The 18,993-nt window shown below is 41.2% G+C and overlaps 2 protein-coding genes across 5 annotated transcripts; one reads left to right on the top strand and one right to left on the bottom strand.

The window, feature by feature from the left end:
- Positions 1 to 826: 826 nt before the first annotated feature.
- Positions 827 to 7,753, bottom strand: LOC106592786 (26S proteasome non-ATPase regulatory subunit 13). The gene is made up of 11 exons (XM_045708328.2): positions 7,498 to 7,753; positions 6,689 to 6,802; positions 6,504 to 6,559; positions 6,244 to 6,374; positions 5,890 to 6,061; positions 4,334 to 4,413; positions 3,991 to 4,116; positions 3,632 to 3,694; positions 2,203 to 2,283; positions 1,632 to 1,748; positions 827 to 1,350 (listed from the first exon to the last, which is right to left on the bottom strand). Exons 1-11 carry the CDS (start codon positions 7,596 to 7,598, stop codon positions 1,255 to 1,257), a joined length of 1,137 nt encoding a protein of 378 aa, XP_045564284.1. The 5' UTR covers positions 7,599 to 7,753; the 3' UTR covers positions 827 to 1,254.
- Positions 7,754 to 7,990: 237 nt separating this feature from the next.
- On the top strand, positions 7,991 to 13,520 carry LOC106592787 (NAD-dependent protein deacetylase sirtuin-3, mitochondrial). 4 transcript variants are annotated; one of them, XM_045708330.2, is made up of 8 exons: positions 7,991 to 8,149; positions 8,353 to 8,455; positions 8,610 to 8,853; positions 9,086 to 9,318; positions 9,430 to 9,530; positions 10,067 to 10,228; positions 10,631 to 10,843; positions 12,966 to 13,520. In XM_045708330.2, the coding sequence occupies exons 2-8, from the start codon at positions 8,359 to 8,361 to the stop codon at positions 12,984 to 12,986; spliced, it is 1,071 nt and encodes a 356-aa protein (XP_045564286.1). In that variant the 5' UTR covers positions 7,991 to 8,149; positions 8,353 to 8,358; the 3' UTR covers positions 12,987 to 13,520. The 4 variants fall into 4 exon arrangements, with proteins under 4 accessions (XP_045564286.1, XP_082825939.1, XP_045564285.1 ...); XM_082969813.1 differs by having other exon boundaries at positions 7,992 to 8,220; positions 8,395 to 8,455; XM_045708329.2 differs by having other exon boundaries at positions 7,993 to 8,220.
- The last annotated feature ends 5,473 nt before the right edge of the window (positions 13,521 to 18,993 follow it).

Genomic DNA, 18,993 nt, shown 5'->3' with positions numbered 1-18,993 from the left:
AGGACCTCATGTACCCCTGGGTTCACCATACCCCTCTAGTCCAGGACCTCATATACCCCTGGGTTCACCATACCCCTCTAGTCCTGGACCTCATGTACCCCTGTGTTCACAACATACCCCTCTAGTCCAGGACCTCATGTACCCCTGGGTTCACCATACCCCTCTAGTCCTGGACCTCATGTACCCCTGGGTTCACCAAACCCCTCTAGTCCTGGACCTCATGTACCGCTGGGTTCACCATACCCCTCTAGTCCTGGACCTCATGTACCGCTGGGTTCACCATACCCCTCTAGTCCTGGACGTCATGTACCCCTGGGTTCACACCATACCCCTCTAGTCCTGGACCTCATGTACCGCTGGGTTCACCATACCCCTCTAGTCCTGGACCTCATGTACCCCTGGGTTCACCCCCCCCCCCCCGAGAAACATAACATCTGCTTCTATAGAACTATTAAATCAACTTTTTGCCATATGGACTGACCTTAATGTCAAGGTGCCTTGAGTGTATTAGAAATTGTATGTATTTGAATGTCTTGGAAACCACATACTGTTACGGCATATGGGCAGAGCGGGGTGTAACAGAGGATGTGATCTGGAACATTCCTTGAGAACATTGAATGTAATTTCAGCAGCTGTCAACTCAGAGGCTTATGTTGTTACAACTCTCCTAAACACAATATAACCTTCTGGTCAAACATACCTCAGGATCCAGGGTTGGGGAAACTGAGTCATTCTATTAGTCAATAGGTCTAAAACACAGTCACATCCACAATTCATGCTTGAAGGGTAATGTTTCATCAACCAGCATTTTTTTTTCTTCTCAAAATTCAACAATATTATCTTTTATTTATTTACTGCTTTAAAGTAACAAGAACGTACACTGCACCCCAACAAAAATACAAATAAAAAAACTGAAAAATCTGGATGCATCAGTCCTTCTGGGAGATAGGTAGAGGAATGAAGAAAGGATTCCTGTGATGGTGGTGTGTCTGTTGAAGGTGGCTGTTCTAGGGGTGAACAGGCTGAGGGAAGGGCCCTGTACAGAAGAAAATCCTTGCACCTCCACCATAGACCCTTGTCTGAGAGGATCAGACTGGTGTAAGCAACATGGCCAAAACTACCTAGCCTATCAGAGGGCAAGGTACTATCATCATACTGCATAAACCTATCAAATCTTCTCTGATCTCTACAAGTGTCTAGAGGTTAAGGGGTTGTTCTGAACAGGGCAATGGAGACCAGAGGGAGGAGGCCTGTCTAGGTGAGGATATCGTGAGCCTGCTGTTCCACCAACACAGCCATGTTCTTCACATCCCCACACCAGAGGTCCAACCGGTCCTTCATGCCCTTGATCTGAAGAGGGACAGGGAAGAGAGTCAGGGTCAAAGGTTAACAGTCACAAGCTTTTCTATATCTCTAGGGTGATTTCTATAGCTCAAAGCCACTTATTTGAACTACAACTAGGATTGGTCTCAATGTCTTGTGTTACAAAGGACATTATAGTAAAACAGAATATTCCCTGTTTCTGGTCCAAACCTGGAGTCATGTCCAGCCCCTGAGAACCGGTGTTTCTCATTGATTGATTATTATTCCTTGGCCCGTGAATATGAATATGTTAAGGCGTATGTATTTACCTGCTGCAGGTCCAGTACTCGGGGCTGCACCCAGGTCATCTGAACTTTCTGGTCCACCTCATCAATGTTTCCTTTGATCAGACCCACAGACAGAGCCTTCATCACTAGCAGCTCCACCTGCAGGGAACAACCAAGAACCACAATCAGACCCTGGTCTCCAGATAAACCCCCAGTTGTCAGCAACCCTGGTCTCCAGATAAACCCCCAGTTGTCAGCAACCCTGGTCTCCAGATAAACCCCCAGTTGTCAGCAACCCTGGTCTCCAGATAAACCCCCAGTTGTCAGCAACCCTGGTCTCCAGATAAACCCCCAGTTGTCAGCAACCCTGGTCTCCAGATAAACCCCCAGTTGTCAGCAACCCTGGAGGTGGAGCTACAGGATGTACAGGCCTATAGTTCCAGACAGTAAAGCACCGACTCAACTAAATGTTATTTTAATTGGGTGTTATTGTGCTGGGAAAACACCTGTGGACCTGGTGACCACGGATACAGACCTATGTTCATTAGAAACCTCCAGATACTAATGATTTGGTATAAGTGACATACGATTGGTGGATTGACGACCAACTGACCTCGTTGACGGGGATCTTGGCACTCTGTCCAATCTCATGGAAGGTCAGCTGTCTGTTGTTGGCGGGACGAGTGAACGTCATCTAGAGGGAGGAGAGAAGAAGAGGTAGACACGTTAGGGCTGTTTGAGCGCATCATTTACATTTATCCTCGTCATTAAGCAGGTGCTGTAATCCAGAGAGACTGACCAATCAGTGGATTCAACAGTAAGTTGGTAAAAGTCGATAAAATCAGGTGTTGGAACCAAATTTATTTTCATATTTTTTCGTTCTGAAACATTATTATATATTGTTTACATTTAGCTCAACATTAAATGACTTCACCAATCAGTGTGAATAGAGCAGCTTGCTGTGGAACGGGCAAACTATTGTTTACATGCATTGGACAGACAAGTGTAGGGCGTGAGAAGCGACTGAAATTTGGCAGGTGGGGAGAGAGCGAGAGACGGTGGAGGCTTGAAGCGCTGGGCATCTTATGACATAACATTATCTGAATTAGATCCAGAGAATTATACCTACGGAGGAGCGGCTGCTATGGAGAAACGTTGAATGTCTTTGAACTTCAGAGAGTTGGTTTAATGTTAGACTAGAGCTAACTAGCTTGTGTGTACAGAGTGGCACCAGAATTAAGATAAAACACATTTTACCTTTTTGTGAAATGTGATAACTATAGTATCATTAATTAGCATTGAAAAATTGAAGCCATCCTTCTGAATCATGCCTGTAACATCAGTAGCCTAGGCTTCAGAGGGGGGAGGGGCTACGGTAGCCTACGCTTCAGAGGGGGGAGGGGCGACGGTAGCCTACGCTTCAGAGGGGGGAGGGGCGACAGTAGCCTACGCTTCAGAGGGGGGAGGGGCGACAGTAGCCTACGCTTCAGAGGGGGGAGGGGCGACAGTAGCCTACGCTTCAGAGGGGGGAGGGGCGACAGTAGCCTACGCTTCAGAGGGGGGAGGGGCGACAGTAGCCTACGCTTCAGAGGGGGGAGGGGCTACAGTAGCCTACGCTTCAGAGGGGGGAGGGGCTACAGTAGCCTACACACACACACTGGCAAAGAAGTCTGAGTGACAGAGGGAGGGCTTTGCATAGTCACTTTGTTGTGGGACTGGAAAAAATACCCGAAACGTAAAGGAACGTTATTAACCGGTTCCCAAGCTTTTAAAATAACGGTTCATTTCCGGAACAGTATAGATCACTTTTGTTCTCGGTTCAGATTCTGTTCCTCTAAAAATATGATGTTATTTTTCCGTTTTTGGTTCCTAGCCTTGGGTAAAACAACCACATATCACATTCATTGTGAAAAGTAAAACCTTCCGTACTCAATCGTTAGTTCTCCTGCACTATAAAACATTCAGTTCAGAGAGGCAGAGAGAGCATTAGTTCTGCCGTGGGGGAGAGAGAGCGAGAGAGAGTGAGAGAGAAGAGAACCCACCTCCATCACACACAGCAGCTGAATCTTCTGCATCAGTTTGGCTTCATTTGCTGCCAGGTCAGGCTGCAACACAGACAGACACATGTTGAAATTAGTTGTGTTTGTTGGTTAATGACAGGTGATTTCTAATCTTCTGTGAGTATAGTAACATTATTAACTTGCATTATCATTTTTAAAATGGGCCTCCAATCATAGCACCTCAACAAAACCATGTCCATGTGTATAAACAATAACACATTCTGGAAAGAGAGAACGGGAGCTACAATAGTTTTCGCTCTTTATTTCTTGCAATGATAGTTTCCATAGAGTACATTCAACCGGCTGTTGTAGGCAGTACTATAGCCAGTTGTGCTGGTTACCTGCGCTCCCCAGGCAGACTTGTAGGCCTGGAACTTCTCCACGTTGCCTCCGTTGAAGGCGTACAATGTGTCTATCAGCCACTGCTTGTCTGTGCTCCTTAGGGACTCCAGTACTGGGTGCATCAGCTAAAAACACAAGCAGAGGCAGGCTGTCAAACAAAGGCTGTCAAAGCCATCTGGTGCTTCCAAGGCAAAACTTGAGCCCAAACTTTTGTGGCTGTCGCTCAGCCAAAACTAGCTTTAAATGGCTGCTTGATGCTTATTATCAGACAGTCTAATATCTCACCAGTTGGGAGGATACCTCAAAAACACAACTATCATGAGGGTGGTCATGGGTACTTACCAGCTCTCCGAAGTTGTAAACTCCTTCTCCTAAGAGTCCAGCCAGACCCAGTGTGAAAGCCCTCTCCTGCTTCTCTGTCTCTGATGGATATAAAGACATCAGTTATGACAGCTAGTGAGTACTAGCATAAAGACCTCATCAGTTATGACAGCTAGTGAGTACTAGCATAAAGACCTCATCAGTTATGACAACTAGTGAGTACTAGCATAAAGACCTCATCAGTTATGACAGCTAGTGAGTACTAGCATAAAGACCTAATCAGTTATGACAGCTAGTGAATACTAGCATAAAGACCTCATCAGTTATGACAGCTAGTGAGTACTAGCATAAAGACCTCATCAGTTATGACAGCTAGTGAATACTAGCATAAAGACCTCATCAGTTATGACAGCTAGTGAAGCATAAAGCATAAAGACCTCATCAGTTATGACAACTAGTGAGTACTAGCATAAAGACCTCATCAGTTATGACAACTAGTGAGTACTAGCATAAAGACCTCATCAGTTATGACAGCTAGTGAATACTAGCATAAAGACCTAATCAGTTATGACAGCTAGTGAAGCATAAAGCATAAAGACCTCATCAGTTATGACAACTAGTGAGTACTAGCATAAAGACCTCATCAGTTATGACAACTAGTGAGTACTAGCATAAAGACCTCATCAGTTATGACAGCTAGTGAAGCATAAAGCATAAAGACCTCATCAGTTATGACAACTAGTGAGTACTAGCATAAAGACCTCATCAGTTATGACAACTAGTGAGTACTAGCATAAAGACCTCATCAGTTATGACAACTAGTGAGTACTAGCATAAAGACCTCATCAGTTATGACAACTAGTGAGTACTAGCATAAAGACCTCATCAGTTATGACAGCTAGTGAATACTAGCATAAAGACCTCATCAGTTATGACAGCTAGTGAGTACTAGCATAAAGACCTCATCAGTTATGACAACTAGTGAGTACTAGCATAAAGACCTCATCAGTTATGACAGCTAGTGAGTACTAGCATAAAGACCTCATCAGTTATGACAGCTAGTGAGTACTAGCATAAAGACCTCATCAGTTATGACAGCTAGTGAGTACTAGCATAAAGACCTAATCAGTTATGACAGCTAGTGAAGCATAAAGCATAAAGACCTCATCAGTTATGACAACTAGTGAGTACTAGCATAAAGACCTCATCAGTTATGACAACTAGTGAGTACTAGCATAAAGACCTCATCAGTTATGACAACTAGTGAGTACTAGCATAAAGACCTCATCAGTTATGACAACTAGTGAGTACTAGCATAAAGACCTAATCAGTTATGACAACTAGTGAGTACTAGCATAAAGACCTCATCAGTTATGACAACTAGTGAGTACTAGCATAAAGACCTCATCAGTTATGACAACTAGTGAGTACTAGCACACAAAAAACTAATAACGCCTTCAAACAATTGTAAACCATTTTTTTCTTCTAATGATGCTTTTGTGATTTTACCAACATTAAATTCTGCTATATGATTTCAGTGCAAAATACTGCCTTTTTACATTGTAAACGGATGTTACCTGGCAGGTCTTTGATGTCAACACAGCCGAGATAGCGCAGGGCGTCCTTGTAGTAAGAGGCATGGTTCCCCACGATGCGGTAGTATTTGCTGGACAGGTCGTAGAATCGCCCATGGACTGACGTCACACCAGGCAAGTTATTCAGCGTCTCCTCTACCTCCTCAATTAATATCTGCAGGACGGAAGGCAGGGTTTGCATAGATATACACTGGATTGAAATGTACATACATATACATCTGGCTACAGTAAGCTATTGTTTGTTTGATTACTGCCTTCTTGGGACAGGTCTCCATTGAGATGTTCGTTTTCCAGGTTTTTACCTACAAGTTACTGTATGCCCAGACAGTGTGTTACCTTTGTGGCTGGAAGGTCATTTATCTCCAGTTTAAGGGCTCCAATAGATGTCTTGCACAGAATGACAGACTCATCGTTGCTCTTCACCTTCTCCTTAGTCTTCTCAAGGAAAGTGATAGCATCTTTAGGATCTGAAAATGAGAACTTGGTTGAGCTGGTGGAAATCCCATGAGGTATCTGAGTGGATTCAAGTTCAATTACTTAGCATCAGCGAAGAAGGTGATAGGACTACTGACTGCATGTCACAACTGTGTTCTTACCTGTCATTTGTCTGGCAACATACAGGATGATCTCCACCAGAGACAGGGGGTTGATTCTACAAAAGACAGAGAGAAAGAAAGGTTACAACTGAACACCCTGAGATTAGTCTACAGTGTTGTAATTCTAGCTACTATTCCAATTGTCAGAGAAGCAGTTATTTACTGTAGGTTGGTGTTGGTCCTACCTGTGGTCAAAGTCACTGAGGAAGTTATCGTACAGCTGTATGAGGCCATCTCCTGTGGCAAAGCAAGGGTCTTTTACAAAGTCTGTGAGCTTTAGGGTCAACTGATGCCACAACCTGTCAATGGAAAGACAGGTATGGTTAGGTACTAACAGTCTTATGGGCATTACATGATGAATAAGAAACAATCCTGCACTGAATGGGGTTAGTAGCAAGCTGGTCAGATTTATTTTACCTTTATTTAACTAGGCAAGTCAGTTAAGAACAAATTCTTATTTTCAATGACGGCCTAGGAATAGTGGGTTAACTGTCTTGTTCAGGGGCAGAACGACAGATTTTTATCTTGTCAATTTGGGGATTCGATCTTGCAACCTTTCGGTTACTAATCCAACGATCTAACCACTAGTTTACCTGCCGCCAGATGAAGGGAAGACGGAGACTATGAATACTTATGCCTTGCAAGATTGCAAAATCAAAAGTCCCTAAACGCAGAAAAAAACTAACGTTAACTAGCTAACATTGGCTAATTAGCTAGCCTCCCTGTCTACTGATGCATTTTAGCAACCGTTAACCGCATAGCATCAGGGAAGATTGTGGCCATGACGACTATCAAAACAATACATTTTCGGTAACGTTAGTCACATGTTTCATATGTTTTATTCCACTCTACACAATTCACATTTGATGGATTGTGTGTCATTCATTGATGGTTGGTGTTTAGCTAGCTACTGTAGCATTAGCAAGCTAACTCCATGACTCAGCGCATGAATGACATACAAAAGCTAGCTAACGTAGACAGACGCTATCCTTACTTTTTGTTGTAAAACTCCTCTAGTGTGTGCCATTCCGATGCCATCTCCGGAGTTGAGCTCATGCTCTGTTGCGTTTTGAGGTACCCGGCAACATCTTTCATTGTCGCGGTAGGTTTGATTTAGATACCGAATGAGAAACGTGTTGACAACTTTTATCTGTAATTTCTGTACCTAGCTAGCTAACTGTACAGCTAGCACCACAAGCAAAGGATCATGGGAGCTGAGCTGACACAAGGAACGTCTACCGTAATGTTTCTAACAAATACGCGTTTACGTGTTTTACGTGTTTTTATTACCCCATATATTTTTAGATGTAATCACGATAAGTGGTTTAATTACTCGATATTAGTGAACCAAACTGATATTTACAATTTATAAAATAATGACAGTGAGCATTTATATTTAAATTGTTTATTCTAAACTGTAATATAATTGTACATATTGTAACGACCCTGGGTTTATAAGCGCGGATATCGACTCTGCCGCTCGAGCATGCTTTTGCGGCACAGTCGATAGCGCGCCGGACTTCGGCTCGAAGGTTGAGGGTTCAAGACTTGCTCCCTGCCTGTTTCTTTACATTGGTGTCAGAAGTGGGATCCCAGGGTCGTCACAATATTTTACGGTATAGTCCGCGATCGTCACGAGTTCAAAGGTAATCAGAGCAACAACAGACTACTGCAGCGGCTCACATTTGTTTGGAGCGAATGTTGTGCATTATGAAATGTAGGTAAAACTTAGGAGAGTTATGCTTTTGAAATGGTTCTTCTTGTGTAAAAACATGCGCTTAAACTGCCTGCTTCCAAAATGAAGACGCCGCTCTAGAAAAGCTACAAATATACAGTGTATTTCTTGCAGCAAACTATGACTTATGTCATGTCCTCCCCACTGGTCCACAAGGGCAGGTTATGTCTGTATCACACTATTACATCGAGTACAGCTAGATTCATCAAACTGACACGTAAGTAAGAGCGTAAATATCGAATTGAAACGAATTGTAATTTGAAAGCTGCTTTTGAGATTGATGTGAACATTGCATAGACCTACAGGTAATATGATGGATGAGGATAGTAGCTAGTTACTCAGTAACTTCACCACATGCATTACCTTCTCAGATCAACAGCAAAGAACATTATTCCTTGCTCCAAGGCAAAGGGATGTCCACGGTCTACGTCCAAGCCAAGACAGGACAGTCTGGTGGCCTGGGTTTCGAGGACTGTTCTGTAGAGGAGGAGTGGAGGGCTCCAAGCAGCAGAAGCTAGAGGACCTCACTAAGAACATCAGAGGCAGACAGTACAAGAGGATCATAGTGATGGCCGGGGCTGGGATCAGCACGCCTAGTGGTATCCCAGACTTCAGGTGACAAGTGGTATATTTTAAATGCTTGAGGTGCACTTGACCTGTGGGCAGGGTGCGGGTTTGCACTTTTGGGATGATTCCATTGGTTGCATTGTAGTGGATGAAGAAGTTAAATCAAATGCAACCTCAAGTATTTGGAAAGTGTTTGAGATTTTCAGTCAACCCATGTCAGGAAAACAATGAATGCACAGACTTTGTAGGAAACCTTTTTCTCCCTAATTTCCTTGGACAGGTCCCCTGGCAGTGGTCTCTATGACAACCTCCAGCAGTATAATCTTCCTTACGCAGAAGCCATCTTCGAGATCAACTACTTCCATCACAACCCCAACCCTTTCTTTGCCCTGGCCAAAGAGCTGTACCCAGGCAACTACCAACCCAACCTCACACACTATTTCGTACGGCTCCTTCATGACAAGGGCCAGCTCCTCAGAATGTACACGCAGAATATCGACGGCCTGGAGAGACGTAAGTTGATCCTCTAGTATGACCATATTGCAAAACAGTTAAGATAATACACACAGGAGCCTGTCATCTCTCTCTCTATCTCACTGTGTTTCACTGTGTGTGTGACTCTAGTGGCAGGAATCCCCCCTGAGAAACTGGTGGAGGCACATGGCTCATTTGCTACTGCTACCTGTACTGTGTGTCTGAGAGACTACAAGGGGGAGGAGCTACGTGTGAGTCGGTTAACTCAAACTATTCTCAGAGCATTTCCCTGTTACAACTTATTGATACTATTGAGAAGGTCAATCCATCTAGCTCTGATACTGTCATTTCCCTGTTACAACTTATTGATACTATTGAGATGGTCAATCCATCTAGCTCTGATACTGTCATTTCCCTGTTACAACTTATTGATACTATTGAGAAGGTCAATCCATCTAGCTCTGATACTGTCATTTCCCTGTTACAACTTATTCATACTATTGAGAAGGTCAATCCATCTAGCTCTGATACTGTCATTTCCCTGTTACAACTTATTGATACTATTGAGAAGGTCAATCCATCTAGCTCTGATACTGTCATTTCCCTGTTACAACTTATTGATACTATTGAGAAGGTCAATCCATCTAGCTCTGATACTGTCATTTGTGAAAGATTCTTAAGTTTGAAAGAGAATACTTTGATGCAGTGGCTTGTTGTTAAAATATATCTACTTTTGATTTCCTGTATTTCTCCTGTGTGTTTGTCTGCTTCTCCGTCCCTGGTTTAGCCTGATATTATGAAGGGGACAGTCCCTAAGTGTCCCACTTGTAAGGGCGTGGTGAAGCCTGACATTGTCTTCTTTGGGGAGGAGCTACCTCCTCACTACTTCAGCTACCTGAAGGACTTTCCCCTGGCAGACCTCCTCATTATCATGGGGACCTCTCTGGAGGTGAGGAACACTGCTATTAATGTGGTGTTATAGCTCAGTTGGTAGAGCATGGTGTTTGCAACACCAGGGTTGTGGGTTCGATTCCCACGGGGGGCCAGCACAGGAAAAAAATGTATGAAATTGTATGAAATGTATGCATTCACTACTGTAAGTCGCTCTGGATAAGAGCGTCTGTAAAATGTAAAATGTAAATGTTAACTGGCTGTTATTAAGCTGTTATTCACAGTTATAAACATGTTATAAACCAGTTAATACGCTATTCTCCTGTTCACCTGTCAATCAGGCAGGACAGGGTTTCACTCAGTAGTCCAGGGGTCCTATAAAAGATATCTCCTATCTATATATTTATTTATTTATTACTGGAGACTTATAAAAGCATGTTGTTCCTTGTCAATACCCTAGGTGGAGCCCTTTGCCAGTCTGGCTGGAGCTGTGAGGGACTCTGTCCCTCGACTGCTTATCAACAGAGACCTGGTGGGGCCCTTCGCTTGGGGGACCCCGCGACACAACGATGTGGCCCAGCTAGGGGATGTGGTCGGTGGGGTGCAGATGCTGGCTGATGCCCTGGGCTGGAACCACCAGCTGGAGGCTCTCATGGCTGCCAATACTAAGAAGGTTGGTTATGGGAAATCATCTGATTTACACACATGTCACGTACACATTTAACCCACAAACACACCTAAACCCTGATTTTCAGAGCATTCAGAGACTTAATATATATCAGGGATTCTTCAAAGTCTGGACAATCCTTGTCCGGCAGGAAAAATGTATTTCTATATTAAAAAAATTAAATAATTGTTGCGTTATTTGACTTTAAATAATATTTCTCTCAAAACTGTAAAAAATGTATCTGCAGATTTGGTCGACTCAGTCAGATTTGTCTGAAGTCCTAAATGAATCAGGAATGAGCAGGGACAGCTCTACTATAAGGACCCCTTATTCATGTCCTCATTACATGGAGTGCAACAAGGCCAGTCATGGTCTGGAAAGTTCTCAAATTTTGATAGAATTAATAAACAATATTGAAATCACTATGGCCACAACCATAAACTGTCAACTCCATCTCCCTGATAGGATATTCATTTTGGTTCAAATATGTTTATTTTAATGAGGTTTTAGAGTCATAAAGCACCTGAGTAAAAACTAAATTGCTACTTTATATAGCACTTGAATGAATAAAGCTGGAGGCTTTACATTTTTGTCAACTCCATAATACAAACTCCTCAGATTTTCATATAATGTCAATTCTGTCTAAAAAATCTGATAGATTGATGCTTTTATTTGCAAATTTTGTAATGAATTATTTTCTATATTTTACTAAACGTTTGTTTTGAACTTCTATTTTTAGAGGCAAAAAAAGTCTGTTTTGAGTATTTGTTGTTGACTCCATCAGTGACTTGGCAACTCCGTCACAGATGGCTTACCCCCTCAACATACCTCGTTCTGAAACATATACTTCAACTATTGAAGTACTTGCTGTGTTAGACCTAAGGGATAATGTTTGCTTTATACATTTGTTTTATGTTCTGAATGTAGAAAAACATATCAACATGCTAATGAAATGAGCCTGGAGCATTATGTAGCGCTATAAAATAAAACAAACAAAGTTTGTAGATTTTAATTTAATGTAAGGGACAATCTATGGAAAATAGAGGTGTGTTCATGGAGTGGAACTGACCTTCCACAGAGATACATTCTTTGGAAAATAATGTAAAGAATCTCGAGTTGATTATCCCTTTTATACCAAAGCTATAATTTTAACATATTTTCCGCTAGGAATGTGTTCATTTTCCGGTAGAAATGTGTTCAACATCCACTGAAGTAGCTAGCGAGTTTACTAGACAGCTTCAGGAGTTGCCATGGTAACCAAACAGACTTGCTAGCTTAGCTAACCAAACCATCAGTCCCAGCTTGCTATTATGAACATCGAATTCAACAATGGCAATCATGTTTTCAATTTGACTTTTGCTTTCAAAAGCAGCTCAAACATAGAACATGTAAGAATGAACTATAGCCAATGAATTCTATCATACCATGCGTTATAGGGAAATAATGCACACTCTAGAATGCCCTTCAAGCCAATCAGAAACAACTATTCAACAATGCCAATGGTATAATTAAGCAATAAGGGTGTGGTATATGGCCAATATACCACGGCTAAGGGCCGTTCTTAGGCAGGACACAACGTGGTGTCAGCCAATCAGCATTCAGATTGGCTGAATTCAGATTAGCTGAAAGCCATGGTGTGTATATATATACCACGGATATGACAAAACATTTATTTTCACAGCTCTAATTACATTGGTAACCAGTCTATAATAGCAATAAGGCTCCTCTGGGCTCGGTCCAGGCACTCTGGGTTGCGTCGTGCTTAGGAACAGCTCTTGAATAATCGAATGTTAGAATTAAACAATCAAGGCATTTAAACACTTGTTGAGCAATAAACGTAATGTCTTTTAAGGTGTCTGGTGTTGACTTCATTTGTAATATTAAGAAAAATATTTGCGAAAAAAGTTTATTTCCTCATCTTTCAAGAATCCTGATGTATTATAATGTATGCCATTGAGCAGATGTTTTTATCCAAAGTGACTTAGTCATGCTTACATCCATTTTACATACGTGTGGTCCTGGGAATCAAGCAGCACTATCCTGGAGTTGCACTGAGCTACAAAGGACCACTTCAAAATATAAATTCAACCTCACTATGTGGATTTTGTGTTTCTTTTTTAATTTGCAGGCTACAGAGAAGGAGGAATGAGATGGTCAGTGTCTTTAAGATACCATTCAGAATGCCTCACCGCTGCAGTCCACCTCAGTCCACCTGCCTCATAGCTCAGGACTACAGCAGAGTGTCTACTCAGCAGAGAATCTATAATTAAATGAACTCTCTTCAACAGACTTTGATCCACACACCGGTCAATCAGCACAACACCGGTCAATCAGCACAACACAAGAGGCAGCAATGGTTTCCTGTCTGGCTTTTTGGAGGAAGATATTTAGTACAAATTGGGAATGTATTGGGTTGGTTAATTTATTATATTTATTAGTCTTCTGTGAAATGTGTAAATATCTTGAGATATTCTTTTATGCTTTTTATTCTGTCTCATGTACAGTTTTTGCAGTAAATAATTACCGTAAAGATCCGTACAGAGCTGGTTTTGTTGTCAATGTCATCGACCAGACCTGCAGACCATGATGCTGCTAATGATCTTGGCACTTCGAAACCAAATCAGCTACTGTTTTGTCAGTCACAAGAGATTATGCTGCTAATAAAGCTGAGCAACAATTGGAACTCGTGGTGTGTGTCCATGTGGCCACCAGATGGAGCTAAAGTACAGTATTGTGAACTCCGTTCAGCCCTCTTGAACTCAAATAGGTCATTGACAGGGGTGGTTCTGGGGACGGGGGGGCCAGTGCCCCTGCAGACCCCCTTGAGGCCCCCCTAAATGTGGAGTATGAAATAATTTTTACATAACAAATTTTTGCTATCGTTCTTTTTTTACATCTGTTATTAGACAGTGGCAACGCGGAACACTAATGATTATGAACATGGTGTTTTGCCTGCTAATGCCTGCAATGCAGTGAAGAAAACGATATGACAACAATAACGTCTAATGTAACTGGCCCCTCTAACAGTACAACTGGCCCCAGCTTGGCCAGTTGAAATGGTCTAGAACCGCCACTGGTCATTGATTCATTAAATGGAATTCAATCAATGCAGTTATACTTTGTTTAAGGTCAAATCCATTGACCTGTGAACTTCCTAATGGACAATGCTGCTGAAAGTCACAGGATGAGGACAATGGTAGATCTTCCAGGGCTATGGCTACCCTAACCCCCCCCCAACCCCTCCCAACGTGAGTACACACCCGAGATGGTCATACTACAGGACACTTTGAAATGCCCTTCCACGGCTTCCACCCTGCATCACAGCCTTGACTACCTGTCACACCCCATCCTAATGTTAAATAACACCATTAATAATTTAACTTGTTTCTATACTGTCCTGACAGGTTTGCATCAAAGAGATGCACATTGGGTACGAAATGATGTCAGATTCTCTCAATAGTAGTAGGTGATTGGACCTAGGCAATGAGAAACTTAACTAGCTCATAAATACCTCTAGGTAGAAGGTTAGTCACACCACAGTGGATTCATTTTACTGACAGAAGTTGACAGTTGGTCAGTCTTGATACAAAATATTGAACAGAAATACAATGATTCATTGGATCAGTATAAAACTTTGCACATTCACTGCTGCCATCTAGTGGCCAAAATCTAAATTGGACCTGGGCTGGAATAATACATCATGGCCTTTCTCTTGCATTTCAAAGATGATGGTTAAAAATAATACAAAACGTTTTTTTTTTTTTTTTTGTATTATCAGATTTATATTCTCCTACATTCCTTTCACATTTCCACAAATTTCAAAGTGTTTCCTTTCAAATGGTACCAAGACTATGTATATCCTTGCTTCAGGGCCTGAGCTACAGGAAGTTAGATTTTGGTATGTTATTTTAGAAGAAAATAGAAAAAAGTGAGCAGATCCTTAAGAGGTTATTCTGTTATGCTCCACAGCCGTTAGAATGAGTTTAATCTGTTGTAGTCCAGTCATTAGAATTAGTTTAATCTGTGTTGTAGTCCACAGCCGTTAGAATGAGTTTAATCTGTTGTAGTCCAGTCATTAGAATTAGTTTAATCTGTGTTGTAGTCCACAGCCGTTAGAATGAGTTTAACCTGTGTTGTAGTCCACAGCCGTTATAATGAGTTTAATATGTGTTGTAGCACACAGCCGTTAGAATGAGTTTAATATGTGTTGTAGTCCACAGCCATTAGAATGAGTTTAATATGTTGTAGTCCACAGCCATTAGAATTAGTTTAATATGTGTTGTAGTCCACAGCCATTAGAATGAGTTTAATATGTGTTGTAGTCCACAGCCATTAGAATGAGTTTAATATGTGTTGTAGTCCACAGCCGTTAGAATGAGTTTAATATGTGTTGTAGTCCACAGCCGTTAGAATGAGTTTAATATGTGTTGTAGTCCACAGCCATTAGAATGAGTTTAATCTGTGTTGTAGCACACAGCCATTAGAATGAGTTTAATTTATGTTGTAGCCCACAGCCATTACGTTATTGGCTGCTAACAGTATTGATTGTCACACATAATGAAGGTAATGATGTTGCCCTGCTCACTGAAACACACGCCAACAGAAGACCTCAATCTGTTGTAATCAATAGAGATTGTGTGTCCATTTTGTGAGTTATAATTGTATTTCTGCGTTGGTAGGCCCACCATCATCTCCTGTAGGGTGGTTAAATGACAGAGGCTGACAGAGACATGGAGCTGAATATAGAAACACAGAATCACTAGGAGATGTGTAGTAACTGACCCAGTAAACTGCTACCAATATGATAGAATGATGTAATAACTGACCCAGTAAACTACTACCAATATGATAGAATGATGTAATAACTGACCCAGTAAACTACTGCCAATATGATAGAATGATGTAATAACTGACCCAGTTAACTACTGCCAAAATGATAGAATGATGTAATAACTGACCCAGTAAACTACTACCAATATGATAGAATGATGTAATAACTGACCCAGTAAACTACTACCAATATGATATAATAACTGACCCAGTAAACTACTGCCAATATGATAGAATGATGTAATAACTGACCCAGTAAACTACTGCCAATATGATAGAATGATGTAGTAACTGACCCAGTAAACTACTGCCAATATGATAGAATGATGTAATAACTGACCCAGTAAACTACTACCAATATGATAGAATGATGCAATAACTGACCCAGTAAACTACTACCAATATGATAGAATGATGTAATAACTGACCCAGTAAACTACTGCCAATATGATAGAATGATGTAATAACTGACCCAGTAAACTACTGCCAATATGATAGAATGATGCAATAACTGACCCAGTAAACTACTACCAATATGATAGAATGATGTAATAACTGACCCAGTAAACTACTACCAATATGATAGAATAATGTAATAACTGACCCAGTGAAGGAGGATCATCCTGACGTAAACTACTACCAATACGATGTAATAACTGACCCAGTAAACTACTACCAATAGAATAATGTAATAACTGACCCAGTAAACTACTACCAATACGATGTAATAACTGACCCAGTAAACTACTACCAATACGATGTAATAACTGACCCAGTAAACTACTACCAATACGATGTAATAACTGACCCAGTAAACTACTACCAATACGATGTAATAACTGACCCAGTAAACTACTACCAATAGAATAATGTAATAACTGACCCAGTAAACTACTACCAATACGATGTAATAACTGACCCAGTAGACTACTACCAATACGATGTAATAACTGACCCAGTAAACTACTACCAATAGAATAATGTAATAACTGACCCAGTAAACTACTACCAATACGATGTAATAACTGACCCAGTAAACTACTACCAATACGATGTAATAACTGACCCAGTAAACTACTACCAATACGATGTAATAACTGACCCAGTAAACTACTACCAATACGATGTAATAACTGACCCAGTAAACTACTACCAATAGAATGATGTAATAACTGACCCAGTAAACTACTACCAATACGATGTAATAACTGACCCAGTAAACTACTACCAATACGATGTAATAACTGACCCAGTAAACTACTACCAATACGATGTAATAACTGACACAGTAAACTACTACCAATACGATGTAATAACTGACCCAGTAAACTACTACCAATAGAATGATGTAATAACTGACACAGTAAACTACTACCAATACGATGTAATAACTGACCCAGTAAACTACTACCAATACGATGTAATAACTGACCCAGTAAACTACTACCAATACGATGTAATAACTGACACAGTAAACTACTACCAATACGATGTAATAACTGACCCAGTAAACTACTACCAATAGAATGATGTAATAACTGACCCAGTAAACTACTACCAATACGATGTAATAACTGACCCAGTAAACTACTACCAATAGAATGATGTAATAACTGACCCAGTAAACTACTACCAATACGATGTAATAACTGACCCAGTAAACTACTACCAATAAAATAGTGTAATAACTGACCCAGTAGACTACTACCAATATGATAGAATAATGTAATAACTGACCCAGTAGCATCCTGATGTAAACTACTACCAATATGATAGAGTAGCATATACAGTTTACATACACCTTTGTCAAATACATTTAAACTCTGTTTTTCACAATTCCTGACATTTAATCCTAGTACAAATTCCCTGTCTTAGGTCAATTAGGCTCACCACTTTATTTTAAGAATGTGAAATGTCAGAATAATAGCAGAGAAAATGATTTATTTCAGCTTTAATTTCTTTAATCACATTCCCAGTGGGTCTGAAGTTTACATACACTCAATTAGTATTTGGTAGCATTGCCTTTAAATTGTTTCACTTGGGTCAAATTCTTCGGGTAGCCTTCCACAAGCTTCCCACAATAAGTTGGGTGAATTTTGGCTCATTCCTCCTGACAGAGCTGGTGTAACAGAGTCAGGTTTGTAGGTCTCCTTGCTCGCACACACTTTTCAGTTCTGCCCACAAATTTTCTATGGGATTGAGGTCAGGGCTTTGTGATGGCCACTCTAATACCTTGACTTTGTTGTCCTTAAGCCATTTTGCCACAACTTTGGAAGTGTGCTTGGGGTCATTGTCCATTTGGAAGACCCATTTACTACCAAGATTAAACTTCCTGACTGATGTCTTGAGATGTTGCTTTAATATATCCCCATAATTTTCCTGCCTCATGATGCCAGCTATTTTGTGAAGTACACCAGTCCCTCCTGCAGCAAAGCACCCCACAACATGATGCGGCCTCCCCCGTGCTTCACATTTGGGATGGTGTTCTTCGGGCTTGCACGCCTCCCCCTTTTTCCTCCAAACATAACGATGGTCATTATGGCCAAAAAGTTATATTTTTGTTTCATTAGACCAGAGGACATTTCTGAAAAAAGTATGATCTTTGTCCCCATGTGCAGTTGCAAACCGTAGTCTGGCTTTTTAATTGCGGTTTTGGAGCAGTGGCTTCTTCCTTGCTGAGCGGCCTTTCAGGTTATGTCGATATAGGACTCGTTTTACTGTGGATATAGATACTTTTGTACCTGTTTCCTCCAGCATCTTCACAAGGTCCTTTGCTGTTGTTCGGGATTGATTTGCACTATTCGCACCAAAGTACGTTCATATCTAGGAGACAGAACGCGTCTTCTCCTGAGCGGTATGACGACTGCGTGGTCCCATGGTGTTTATACTTGCGTACTATTGTTTGTACAGATGAACGTGGTACCTTCAGGCATTTGGAAATTACTCCCAAGGATGAACCGGACTTGTGGAGGTCTACAATTTGTTTTCTGAGGTCTTGGCTGATTTCTTTTGATTTTCCCATGATGTCAAGCAAAGAGGCACTGAGTTTGAAGGTAGGCCTTGAAATACATCCACAGGTACACCTCCAAATGACTCAAATGATGTCAATTAGCCTATCAGAAGCTTCTAAAGCCATGACATAATTTTCTGGAATTTTCCAAGCTGTTTGAAGGCACAGTCAACTTGATGTATGTAAACTTCTGACCCATTGGAATTGTGATACAGTGAATTATTAGTGAAATAATCTGTTTGTAAACAATTGTTGGAAACAAAAATGACTTATATCATGCACAAAGTAGATGTCCTAACCGACTTGCCAAAATTAT

The sequence above is a fragment of the Salmo salar genome, chromosome 26, assembly GCF_965601325.2.
Source record: "Salmo salar chromosome 26, fSalSal1, whole genome shotgun sequence".
Lineage (NCBI taxonomy): Eukaryota > Metazoa > Chordata > Actinopteri > Salmoniformes > Salmonidae > Salmo > Salmo salar.
The sequence above is the reverse complement of the archived record's forward strand: the minus strand, read 5'-3'. Positions and strand labels throughout refer to the sequence as shown.

Excerpts from the sequence above, each read along its gene's own strand:
- LOC106592786 (XM_045708328.2), bottom strand. The coding sequence starts at position 7,598 with ATGAAAGATGTTGCCGGGTACCTCAAAACGCAACAGAGCATGAGCTCA. Across the intron at positions 6,062-6,243 it reads ATGACCTTCCAGCCACAAAG|ATATTAATTGAGGAGGTAGA; the intron begins GTAACACACTGT and ends TCCGTCCTGCAG. Across the intron at positions 3,695-3,990 it reads AGTCTGCCTGGGGAGCGCAG|CCTGACCTGGCAGCAAATGA; the intron begins GTAACCAGCACA and ends TCTGTGTTGCAG.
- LOC106592787 (XM_045708330.2), top strand. The coding sequence starts at position 8,359 with ATGACTTATGTCATGTCCTCCCCACTGGTCCACAAGGGCAGGTTATGT. Across the intron at positions 10,229-10,630 it reads TCATGGGGACCTCTCTGGAG|GTGGAGCCCTTTGCCAGTCT; the intron begins GTGAGGAACACT and ends TCAATACCCTAG. Across the intron at positions 10,844-12,965 it reads TGGCTGCCAATACTAAGAAG|GCTACAGAGAAGGAGGAATG; the intron begins GTTGGTTATGGG and ends TTTAATTTGCAG.